This window comes from Geotrypetes seraphini, chromosome 1, assembly GCF_902459505.1.
Source record: "Geotrypetes seraphini chromosome 1, aGeoSer1.1, whole genome shotgun sequence".
Classification (NCBI taxonomy): domain Eukaryota; kingdom Metazoa; phylum Chordata; class Amphibia; order Gymnophiona; family Dermophiidae; genus Geotrypetes; species Geotrypetes seraphini.
The window spans coordinates 227364543-227378033 of record NC_047084.1 but is presented as its reverse complement, the minus strand read 5'-3'; the positions used below and the strand labels follow the sequence as shown (position 1 = coordinate 227378033).

The 13491-nt window shown below is 41.6% G+C and overlaps 1 protein-coding gene across 4 annotated transcripts in view; it reads left to right on the top strand.

Annotated features, from left to right (window-relative positions):
* Positions 1-13491, top strand: part of TBC1D1 (TBC1 domain family member 1) — a 322295-nt gene that overhangs the window by 113405 nt on the left and 195399 nt on the right. For all 4 annotated transcript variants that reach the window (XM_033947569.1, XM_033947560.1, XM_033947546.1 and 1 more), the window contains exon 6: positions 7081-7172. In XM_033947569.1, coding sequence (XP_033803460.1) covers positions 7081-7172 — 92 coding nt within the window. The remainder of the gene's footprint in view (positions 1-7080; positions 7173-13491) is intronic.

Sequence of the window (13491 nt, the reverse complement as noted above, 5' to 3'; positions counted from 1 at the left end):
TATGCAGATGACATCCAGCTGCTCCTCCCCTTAGGCGAAAACCGGCCATCCCAAATTGCTAACCTCGAACTCTGCCTCACTGACATGAAAACTTGGATGTCAAACAACAAGCTTCAACTTAACGCCTCCAAAACCGAACTCCTATGGATCAGAAACAAAAACACCAAATACCTACGACCTACACTAACATGGGATTCCACTCGACTAACGGCAGCAGATCAAGTTCGCAGCCTGGGAGTAACCCTAGACGGACACCTATCCTTATCCAACCACATATCCCAAGTAGTCTCCACCTCCTTCTACTACCTTCGCCAACTGAAAAGGATCAAACCCTACATCTCCAAACCAGACCTCGCCCAACTCCTATACGCATATGTCCTCTCCAGAATGGATTATTGTAACTCGCTATTTAACGGACTGACCAAAAATAATATCAAACGCCTCCAACGGGTCCAAAATGCAGCCATCCGCCTCCTACACAACCTCAACTACCGCGATTCCATCTCCCCGGCACTCCATGCTGAACACTGGCTCCCAATTAGCCAACGCTGTACTTTCAAAGCCCTAACAATTGCCCACAAGAGAATCTACTCCACCACCCCCTCCTACATAAAATCCAAACTTCCCATCTACAACCCCACTCGCACCCTCCGCTCAAAGTCAGAGACACGCCTTTGCGTCCCCCCCGGAAGATCCCTGCTCACAGAAACTGCCCACAAACGATCCTACAGCCACTTCATTCCACACCTCTGGAACCAACTTCCCCCCCAACTTAGACAACAGAACTCATTATTAGCATTCCGTAAATCGGTAAAGACCCTCCTCTTCAATTAAAGATCTCCTCTGTCTCTCCCCCCCTTAAGCCCCACCCTCCACTCTCCTATCTCCTTCCCGAAATTCCAGTATGACCCTCTCTTACTCTATCCACTAAAAAATTGCACCTATACGCTTATAACTTTCCATAAATTAAACTACTGTATTTCCCCCTTCTCTCTCTCTGCTTAATCTCCCTGTATTTAATTCTCTCCAAAAACTATAAATCCAACCACTAAACCTGTTGTAATACTTATATGTCTAGTTACTCCGCACTGTGTATATTCATTTGTAAACCGTTCTGAGCTATTGGGAGGACGGGATAAAAATCTAAATAAATAAATAAAAATAAATAAATAAATTTAGGCATCTGCAATCATGGTGGATTTGAATTAAATCATGGTTTTCTACAGAAAGGCTTATTCTTGCTTGTTTAATCTTAATATTTACAACCAGATGAAGGTTTCTTTTTTTTGAAATATAACTTTTCAGATTTGTCTTACTTTTATATATAAAAAAAAATTACTCCATCGTTATCCGCTATGAACTTGTAAGGGCTTTGGAAGAATATAAGTCAAAATGTAATGTAATATTAGAAATACATAAATAATTATGAAATTATTGCAAGGTGAAATCTCTCAATTAGATTGTAAGCTCTCTTGAGCAGGAACTGTCTCTTCTGTATTAATGAACAGCACTGTGTGTATCTGGTAACTTTATAGAAATTAGTAGTGATGGTAACTTATCTCCATTATAAGTTAATCATTCCTATTTGGACAACCTTTTTGCTGTAGTATATTGAAAGGAGAAAATAATCATTACCTTAATAACAACGTAAATAGTTTTATTTAACCAAAACAATAACAAAATAGCATATAAATTCTTGTATTTGCTTTAACATCCATATATGGGTCAGGTCTATCCTATTTGATAATGGAGTTCTTTTTTATATTTCTTTAAAAAAAAAAATATTTAATTGTATTCTGTAAACCGCTTGGACAAATGAAATGAGCGAGCGGTATAACAAGATTAATAAACCATAAACCATATTTACTGATGTAGTGAAACAAAATGTTATGTTAATGATGGTCTGTTATAAATTTTGTTGTACCGCACACAGAATTGTTGGATATAGGGCTCCTTTTATCAAGCTGCGCTAGCGGTTCAGCATGCGTAATAGCGCACGCGCTAAACTGCCGGCCGCTCTAGCCACTACCGCCTCCTCTTGAGCAGGTGGTAGTTTTTGGCCAGCGCAGGGGTTAACGTGATGAAAAGTTGCGCCGTAAACCCCGCTAGCACGGCTTGATAAAAGGAGCCCATAGTGGGTTATGAATTTTTAAAATAAAAATTACAAGATTTCATGAATCTTACAATAGAAGAACAATCCTCCCTTTTGAATACTACAACACAATCTCTAATGGACCTTCTGCCCCCCTCACCCTCCCCCAGGAAAAATCTTCAAAACTACAACCAAAAAAGAAATCATGGTACAACGAAAAACTTGTCCTCCTTCACTGTCAACTTCGTTCTATCGAGCATAAATGGCGTCAAACCTGGTCAAACAGCTCCCTTTTTCAATATAAAGAAAAGGCCACTCAATACAAAACCGCTATACAACAAGCCAAAAAAGAATACTATTCAAAATATGTAACTACAGCCCACAACTCTTCAGCACTCTTCAATATAGTTCGATCACTATCTCTATATTCCAATAAGAAATCTCCTCCTCTAACCAAACAACCACCTGCTTCTGAACTTGCATATTTTTTTGACAAGAAAATTAAGGAAATTAGATCAAACTTAGGGCAATCTATACCTACACTACCCCAAGATTCCATTGAACAGACAAATCGTCTATCTTTCAGTACTTTTTCTAACTTCAGACTCCCATCTCTAACAAACCTCTTCAAAGTTTTCCAATCAATAAATGCTCCCAACAACTCAACAGAAAGCATTCCTCCTTCTATTCTTAAGAAATTCTTTCCTCTCTTTGGTCCATTCCTATTGGAAATGGTAACTAAAAGTCTCACTGTTAATCTTGTCCCTAAAGCCTGGAAATCAGCTCTGGTCTTCCCAAAATTAAGAAACCAAAACCTAGACGCAACACTACCAGCAAACTTCCATCCCATTGCCAACCTCCCTCTCATTTCTAAACTAATGGAGAAAATAGTATATAACCAGCTCGCCAAATTTATCGACAAAACCAACGTGCTACACCCGCATCAAACTGGTTTCCGCTCTAATTACTCTACCGAATTATCTTTACTAGGTCTCATTACCACTATATACTACTTTCTTGACCACCAAAATCTGTCCTTCTTATCTCTCTCAATTTGTCTGCAGCATTCGATACTGTCGATCACTCTCTTCTTATTGACCATCTTAGGAACTGTGGCATCACAGGCTCAGCCCTTTCATGGTTTGCCTCTTACTTTAATGAACGTAACTTCAAAGTTCACTCAAGAGAGCAAACCTCACCACCTATAGTTCAAACTTACGGTGTCCCACAAGGTTCTATTCTTTCTCCCTTATTATTTAATATCTTTATTGCTCCTCTCCTTACTTTAGCTCAGTCTATTGGTTTCACGATTTTCGCATATGCAGACGATATTCAACTACTTCACCCTGTTGATCCTTCAAACATATCCGAAATACAAGAAATTAACACTAAAACTGGACAAAATCAGTGACAAACTCTCCCTCAACATCAATAAATCCAGTGGTTTACTTTTTCCAACCAAGAACAATGAAATAATAAAAGAAAAGATCCTCATTAAATCTTACCCTGTAAAAATGGAAACAGTAATAAAACTACTTGGTATAATCATAGATAAATATTTAACTTTTCATGATCAGATTAGTTCTATGGTAAAAATCTGCTTTTATAAACTTCGGCTTATTCGCTCTTTAACTTCTATCCTCAAAACCAAAGCCATTACAACCCTTGTTCATTCATTAGTTATCTCTCATCTTGATTACTGCAATTCTCTTTATAATGGAATCCCCCCAAAAGAATTAAGACGTCTACAGCTCATCCAAAACACAGCAATAATAAGTTAGGGAAATATGATCATGTAACCCCCCTTCTGAAAGAAGCCCACTGGTTACCTATCACACACTGTATTACCTATAAAACACTTATGCTAATCTTTAAAATCAAACTCGCGTCTTCCACCATTCCTGGACAAACTCCTCATCCCTTTCTGTCCATCTCGGACTCTTAGATCAGCAGATCAGAATCTATTATCCGTCCCCTCTATTAAAGAATTTTACTTCACCAGGAAAATCAATTTCTCCATAGTTGCCCCAACTTTAGGGAATGCTTTGCCACCCCAACTCCGCCATGAAAATCTCCTTGATAAATTTAAGACTAAACTAAAAACATTCTTATTTCTAGATGCTTTTCACAGCTCCTAAATTTCTCATCATTAAGTCCACCAACCGCTTTTAAGAAGCGACCCAATTCTAATGTTTTATCCCTTTTCCTTCTCTTTTCTTTTTAACCAAAATTTTTTTTTTCTCTCCACTCCTAACAATGTAACTCTACCCCCCTTTTTCTCCTTCAACCCCCCACTTTCATGTTTGTTTATGTAGTCTTTAATGTGCACTTTTCCCCCTTTTATAACTATTATTTTAATTCTTTATTTTAACATAGCATTGTAAACCGGCTAGATACTTGTTGATGGTCGGTATATTAAAAATAATAAAACTTGAAACTTAAAATATCTTTTAAAAAATCTTAGACTTATCAGCCAGTTCCACACTTGAAAAACTTAAAATACTGTCTTCAGTAGCTCACTCATCTTCATCGTCTTGTTTGTTTATAACCTACAAAATTAAAACAAGCTTTCCTGCTTTATCAGGTCCCAAACGATTTCTCAATTTAGAATGAATGAGTCTGAAATATTTCGGGTCAGGATTGTTTTTTATTTAGTGCAGCAGGAGAGAGTGGGCATCTCTCCTGCTGCAGAGGTGGGGGGGGGGTCGCGGCCAGGATTTTAGGGAAGGGGTATTATGATGCAGTGAAATGGGCATCTTTCCCGCTGCATCACAACACAGGGGCAGTGGGAGAGTGTGTTTTGGAGGGGTTGTTTTTTACGGCATTTTTTTCTGTGCATGTGCCCATCAGCATCTTCGCCGCTGTCCGCTGATCTTATTAGCATGTGCAATTTTTTAAGAATGTCTCGGGCTTTTAGATTTGGTATCAAAACGGCTGCGTTAGCAGACCGTCACTTTTTAATGCAGGTTTTTGAAAATCCTGGCCTTAGTTCCTTGTGCATATATATAAATTTATCCCCTCTTCTATTAAACAGCGCTAGCAGTTTTTAGCAGAGAGACGCGCTGAATGGCCCGCACTGCTCCCGATGCTCATAGAGTTCCTATGAGCGTTGGGAGCAGCGTGGGCTATTTAGCGCGGCTCCCTGCGCTAGAAACCGCTGTCGCAGTTTTGTAAAAGAGGGGGTTAGCATTTAAGAGTTAGGGGGTTGATTCTGTGTACATCCATTTGCAAAGGAACAATGGTGCTAAGGTCTTTTTTCACAACTTGTTGTATTTATAACATTTTTGCTATGAAAAAGCATGTTTTCTCTGCAGACACAAATTCACAGTTTTGAGAAATGCAAAGCCAAACGTCTGTAAATATCTTCTAGACAGAAAAATTGCCTGTGACATTATGAATGGATTAATGGAATTCATTTACCAAAAAAATAGAAAGCTATCATTAGATAGATTTTTTTTTTTTTATAAACCATTTAAAAAAATGAGATTTAAATTAAAAAAAAAATAATAATAATTGATTTTTATCCAACCTGTCTGCAGTTAGAGCTGGTGTAGGTACCTACTGTAAATACAGCAAGTATGCGTGTAATGTTTAATTTGTAAGCTTCAAGTGTAAATGGGAGTCCCACCGATGTCCTATCCATACTCAGCCCCTGTTGCACGTCCCTTGCAATTTGCACTCTTTAAGTTAAGCAGGTCTTTTTGCAGAATAGCACTTTTGCATAGAGAATGACACGGTGACATAATTCATCACCGTTCCTGTCGGGAAATAATCCCATGTCATTTTCTAGTGTCTATTTCAACCTCGGTCCTTCTACACCAGCATTCTTCAAAGCAAAGCTTGCGGGTCAGTGGTTGTGCCCAATTATACTCTGATTCTTTCCTCTCTCCTTAAAGAATGACATGAAGATGGTTTCCCTCGGTTATCCACGGGAACGGTGATGAATTTTGTCACCGTGTCATTCTCTTCTTTGCACCCTGCTAACACTTTGGATATGTGCGCACATATTTGCATAGGTACCAGTCTAAATATTTAGGCATGTAATGTGTGTGTAAATGCGGATGTCTAGGTTATAGAATTGCCTTTCATAGATGCATCAAGTGAAATGTCTGGTTTGATATGGTGCACCAAGCTGATTGCAGAGGAATAATATCTCAAGAAGCAGCCAGAGCAGCAGTTAGGAACAGAAACTCATTTATGAGCAAACATGATTAAACTAAGCAAACATGATTAAAGATGTAGGGTGTGTTCCCTATCTTTTGGTGCTTCTTGTCCCATTGTTTATAAATCTGTCATTGCCAGTAAAGTTATGGGGGAATGTTCTCTGTGTTTACTTACCAGGTCAAAAGTATCTAAATGGCCTCTAGATTTACTGTCGTACAAGTTAGCATTTGTCAGAAGTAAAAGTATAAATTTGCTGAACAAAGAGCTATTTGCTTCATAGAAAAAAGTCAAAATATCTGCATCAGTGGCAATATCCTAAATTTATGTGGAGCATAACTATTTTGGAACAAACCAACATTTATCCACTTAGGGGGAAGTTCTGTAAACGGTGCTTTAATGGCACCTACGTTAAGAGGGAAACGCCGTTTTAAATGGTACTTAAATAAAATTTCAAGGTGCCTACTGGTGCCTAAAATGGTGCTGGAATCACGCCTCCGGAGGTGCCTTCCAGCACCTAACGCCATTTTAGGTTTGGTTAACGCAAGAAGTGGCGTCCGGCGCCTTTGGAGGCACTATTCATGTCAAAGGCAGGCACTGGAAATGTAGGCCTTGAAAACCTTGATCTGCATTTCCGGCACCTTACTTTGCCAGAGGTGTGATTCAGTGCTATCATGCGATTGACATGATCGGTAGCCACTTTTAAGGTGGCTGCCGACAACGGTGCTATTTAGAGAAACTGGGCTTTATTTTTTTCTGATTGTCGCATAAGGAGATTACTGCTCGAAGCTGATTTGTATTTATGATGATGGTTTTTATTCCCCTAGGACTTCATCCTTCTAAAACTAAGCTAGAACTTCAGAAGCACCTTACAGTCCTCAGCAACCAGGAGCAAGCATCTGTGTTTGAGGAGGTCCAGGTAAATATCCAGGCCTTAATAAAGAGAAGATGTTAAGATTTTGCAGATCAGGCACAAAACTCTCTTCATAATAAATCATTCTCCAGAATGCTGACAATATACGAGAGTGAACCAAAAATTAAAGGCAATTGTTAAATTACGCGATAACCAGAGCAGAACTAGTAAAATGCAACATATTTCTCATACAGTGCCTGTTGGATAGTTCGTCTACGCAAAGTGCAGCATTCGGCCTTTAGTCGTGTGGCAGCCATGAGGTCAGAAACATGGATGCTCCATTGCAAGATAGCACCATCGAAGAACAATGTGCAATGATGTGCTTTCTTTGGGCAGAGGGAGTGAAACCTATGGAAATTCACCATCGGATATTGACTCAGCATGGACCTAGCACCATGAATTAAAGAAAGATTTATGAAAAGGTTTAAAGCAGGAAGAACGGGTGTAACCAACGAAGTTCATTCTGGTCACGCACACAAGAGCACTTTGACAGGGTGGATGCCTTGACTAGAGACAACCGACGGATAACGTTGTCTCAATTGGCTGCAAATTTGGATCTGCATTTGCTATAATGCATGATGACTTGGAATACAGGAAAGTCTGTGCACGATGGGTTCCCAAACAGCTTGCTGATCTGCACAAGCAAAGTGTGTGGCGGTTGCAACCCAGTTCCTGAGAAGGTATGAAAAAGATCCGAGTATTCTGGAGAGAATTGTCACTGGTGATGAGACATGGGAACATCATTGCAACCTGAAGGGCAAAAGATAAAGCATGATGAAATAAAGGAGGCGGTGCTTACCTGGCTTTGGGAGCAGCAGAAAAATTTCTCTTCAGGAATGCAGAAGCTAATTGAATGATTCAACAAATGCATCGTCTTGCATGGTGACTATGTGGAAAACTGATATATTCAATTGCTCACAGTTACTTCTGTTTAATGTATTTTGCCTTTACTTTTTGATTTACCCTTATACTAACTCCCTTGAAACTTCAAGGTTAAATATGTAATTAAGTTTAAGAAAATGCGAATATTAAAACCATATACTTTACTGGAGGCTTCTGGTGCCCTGCCTCAAAACCTCTTGTTCTAAATGGCAGTGTTTGGTGTTAACGCAGCTAAATAGAACCGCATCACTTCCTTTTTTCATTAAAAAAAAAAAAAGAAAATTTCATACATATAAAATATAGCAATATGATGTGGTGACTAAACCCCCTTTTACGAAGCCGCATTAGGCTTTTTTTATCACCGGCCGTGGTGCTATTACCTCCTACCCCTATAGAATTTCTATGAGCATCAGAGCTAATACCACTGCGGCTGGCGATTTAAAGAAAAAAAGAAAAAAAAAATAAGCCTAACGTGGCTTCATAAAAGAGGATGTGAGTTAGGATATTATAAATGCATTTTAATAAATTATTTTATTAATTTAAAACATAATAACACTGTCCTGATTACATGTTCAAGATGGTTTGCAGGAATGCACTTCATTATGAATTCTGACATGTATAAGAGTGTGGTAGGAGAAAGGAAAGCAGTGAGACCATTCACACATAAACAGTGATAAATACAGTAGTAATTAATAAATAAATGTATATAAATAATTGGCTTGACTGACATTTCAGCCATTTCTTTTTAAAGAAGTGTTTAATAGTTGATTAATTTAATCATGTCTGTTCTTTTATCAAGTTTTTAATTTTTTTTTAAATTTATGATGATTTTTTTAAGGTATGTTTATTTTATTGCGTATATAATTGTTCTGTTTTCTGTTTTTAGATAAGATTACACTTCCCCCCTCCCCATTCGCGGTTTCGGCAATCGCAATTTCACATACACGCGATTTTTTTGGGGAGGGGAAAAAGAACCCCCCCACACACACAGTTTAGCCTTCCCCCTGGCGTCCCGGCCTTACCTGGTGGTCTAGCGGGCTTTCGGGGCAGGAGCGATCTTCCTACACTGCTACCCCGTGTAGATTGCCAATAGGAAATGGCTGTGGGGAGTTCCCGTCGTAGTCTCGAGAGACTACGGGAACTCACGGCAGCCATTTCTTATTGGCAATCTGCACGGGGCAGGAGCGTAGGAAGATCGCTCCTGCCCCGAAAGCCCGCTAGACCACCAGGTAAGGCCAGGATGCTGGGGGAAGGTGGGAGGGAGGCGGGGGTAGGTCAGAGCCGGACCAGAAGATATTCACGGTATTTCACCATTCGCTCTGCCCCTATCCCCCGCGAATCCGGAGGGAGAAGTGTATGTTTTAAATTGTGTATGTTGAGTTGAAATCTACCTAGAAATGTTCTAATAGAGTGAAATATAAATAAATAAAATAACTATAAATCATGCTATGGCTTTCTTCAGAGTGAGTCTGTGTACTGTTTTTTATTTGGTAATTCTTGATCCAGATTGGTTGGTGTTTGTCCAATCAGATCTGGACTGCAGATCCTTACCTAAAAACCACAGCATCATCCTGAAGAAAGCCTCAGCAAGATAGCTGAAATATTGGTTAAGCAAACTTGGACGTGGCACCACCAGGACAACTTTTTTGCCAGGGTATGAGACTGTGTGGTTAATGAAGACGAGATAATGACAGCCTATGTATTTTATTCTTTGCATTTTTGTATTTATTGTTGATTTTGTATGTAATTTTGTATTTTTGTAACCCGCCCTGGATAAGGGCGAGATATAAATAAATAAACCAAACAAAACTGTGGATATCTAAGAGACTAAATATAGCCAGCCTTAGGGAGGCAGTCCAGAAGTGACCCCGAGCTTTAGCAGAGCTGTGGTCTTCCAAAAACCTAGACAAACTGCTGGTTTTTCAAAATCCATCTGGACACCCGGAGAGTCCTCTAAAATGAGGACACGTTCAGGAAAATTCAGATTTATGGTAAACTTAGCCAGATTCTACAGCAGTGTATCGCAGACTTTCTGGCCGGTGGCACACTAAATCCAGTGCCCCGGCCGGAAGGCACCCGGAAGTGAGCGGACATCAACACAGTGACGTCGCGCACATGCTCGGAGGCCCATCTGACTGTGGCACGACCCGTTTCGGTGGAGGGATCCGGGAGGTGTGGGGAGAGGAGGAGAGATGCCGGCCAGGAGGAGAGTTATCTGTGCCACCGCGAGAGACACGTCCTGTAGGCAGTCAGCCGACGTGGACGACTTTCTCCCTTGCCAGTGTGTCGCAGCACACCTGAAATCTCAGGAGGCACACTGGTGTGGCTGCAGCACACAGTTTGTGATACACTGCTCTACGGGGATGTTGGTGACTTCCTGTAGTAGCTTACCTGTGAGTTTTGTTTTTGTGACTGTTCACCAAAGAGAAAGAGAGAGACTGGAGAAGTTCGCTGAACATGGACAGATTTACACTTCTCCCTCCTTAATCGCGGGGGATGCAGGTAGAACATAGCCATGAATACTGAAAAACTGCAAATAACTTTTTACATGTTATTTGTGGTTTTTCAGTAAAATAGACCTGAAAAAGGTGCCCCGGATGCTGGTCTTGGTCACATGTTTTGGTCTTGTTCATCCATACAGACCTTTTGGGACGCTGTCTTTCTTTTTGTGGATGACATCTGGACCATTACAGTTCGGAGATCAGCCCTGATGTTATTTGGAGCCTCCTTGCATTTTCATCCTCGTCGGCCTAGAGCGGGGGTCGGCAACCTGCGGCTCCAGAGCCGCATGCGGCTCTTTTCCACCTTTGCTGCGGCTCCGGTAGTGTGTCACGCAGGCACTTACAAGTCCGGCGTCGCGGCGGGAAATAGCCATGCTGAGCAGTGAGCTCAGCACATACACAGATGAAAGCCTTGCTTGCTGATTGGTCCGGCGGCCCCGCCCCGCCGTGCCGCCGGACCAATCAGCAAGCAAGGCTTTCATCTGTGTAGTGCTGAGCTCACTGCTCAGCATGGCTATTTCCCGCCGCGACGCTGGAGTTGTAAGGTGCCTGAAAAAGAAATCATCCTGGCCGGGGTCGGTGTCATGCTCCGGAGATCTACAGCCTTCCTATCTCCCTCTCCCTTCTACCTGCTTCCGGCCACATCCCCTGCTCCGCGGCTCTCTTCGGCAACTCAGCAGCAGCGATCGACACAAGCTTCTGACGTCGGGGCCTACCCTCTGCGAGTCCCGCTTGTTTCAACTTCCTTTTTCCACAAAGGCGGGACTCGTAGAGGGAAGGCCTCGATGTCGGCAGCTTGTCTTGATCACTGATGCTGACGAGTTGCTGAAGAGAGCCGCGGAGCAGGGGGGTGTTGCCAGGTGCAGGTAGAAGGGAGAGGGCCAGATGCAGGACTCGTGGGTGAGGGAGCAGGAGAGAGAGAAAGAGAGAGGGGAGGGGAACAAAAGGAAATATTTCATACTGGGCTGGGCCGGAGTGGAGGGAGGGTGGAAAGATTCTGGCTACAGGGTGCATTAACAAAGGAAAAGGGGGGGAAAGCTGAAAATGGAGATAGTGACACAAAGAAGAGAAAGAGTAAGCAGGACCTACTGAATAAGGATAGAGATACAGAGGGGACATGAAGAGGAGGTGAAATAGAGACATAGAAGTAATGCTGAAAAAGTGGGGGGGGGGGGAGATAAAGACATTGAAAGGGCAAATGGTGAACATGGCGTAAAGATAAGGACAGAGACAAATGAAGATTCTGAAAAAGTGGTGAGATAGGGATATAGGTGAGATGGACACAAAGAAGGGTGATGCTGGAAAATAGGTGGAATGGTAATTCTGACAGACACAGAAGGGAAATGCTGGATCAAGGAGAGATGGGGCTCAGGCTGGATGGAATGAGGAGAAATGCCTTGTTGGCCCGGAACTTCCTCTCCTACGTCAGAATTGACGTCAGGGAGCGGAATGCTGGTCAGCGCAACACTTCTGCAGGGAAAGCTTGGGACGGCGGTGGCTTGGGGGCTGTTCCCCGATTGCGGTGGCAGCAAACCGAGTGGCTTGGGGGACGGCACGGAGACAGAAAGAAGGGGGAACAGGGAGACAGAAAGAAAAAGTTGGGGGAGAGAATGAGGTCTGGAGGAGAGGAAACATACAGGAGGCTGAAAGAAAGGAAGAAAGATTGGATGCACAGTCAGAAGAAGAAAGTGCAACCAGAGACTCATGAAATCACCAAATAGCAAAGGTAGGAAAAATGATTTTATTTTCAATTTAGTGATCCTGTATATAGCATTAAGATAAGAAACAATATATGCAGTGTTAGATTTGTTTTATAATGGTTTTGCGGCTCCAAGTTTTTTTTTCTTTTCGAAAACGGGTCCAAGTGGCTCTTTATGTCTTAAAGGTTGCAGACCCCTGGCCTAGAGCCTCTGCATTCATTCGTTGGATGGCTGTGATTGCTATTAAGTGCATCTTGCTTAAGTGGATGGAGGCGGAGGCTCCTGACTATTCCCTTTGGCGTAGTCACATGATTACGTTGCTTTCTTGGGAACGGAGAGGTGTTCAGGACATTTCTTCCTTGCCTGGACGGGCCTTTCAACGAATTTGGGAGCCTTTTTGGTCTAAATTATCTCCGGTGGCTCGTAGTCGCATTCTGAACTGCTAGGGTATTGGATATTATTTTCTTATTTACCTCACTTTGTTTGGCATCAGTGAGAGGGGGAGGGTGGGGATGGGTTGGGTTGGTAGGGTGGGTTTGATGGTTTTAGTATACAAATTTGAGCTACATTGTTGTTTTCTGCTTTTGATTCTGATTGTTGTGCTCAATAAAATATATTTAACGATAAACCATGAATAACACGACCTGCGATTTGTTTTGTACAACGCCAAGAGCAGCGATTTCCTTCAGGAACCACTGCGAGCAGTGATTTCCAAAGTGAAACGCTGGGTTCAGTGATGAAATTTAGGGGGCGGAGTCAGCAGCCGAAAAATTGTGAATAAGCAAATCCGCAGATATGGAAACCGCGGATATGGAGGGAGAAGTGTATTAGTTTTCATCGTGAATGGTGAATGACTTGCTATTGAATTGGCTATATCGAGGCAGTCATTCTGTGCCCGTTGTCACATATCTTTTTTTTTTTTTTCTACTAGCACTTTAATAAGGAACTCCTGATAAATCAGGCTCTGTTTATAACATGATTTTTATTTTCAGAAACTGGCTTGGAAAGGGGAATTATTTCTATAGCTCATTCAGTAAAGAATTTGCAGAAATCACCAGAGACCTCTAGTTGAAATACTAGTAAAATACATTTGTTATAGCTCATCTGTATTTAGAGCAAATTTTCCCAAACTTTTATCCATCATGCCCCTCCTCCCTTTTAACATTTAAAAATTCACAAGATGCCAGATGATGAAAACAAAACCACACCCCTCTCCTTTATCTACTTCCTCTCCCCTCCCCC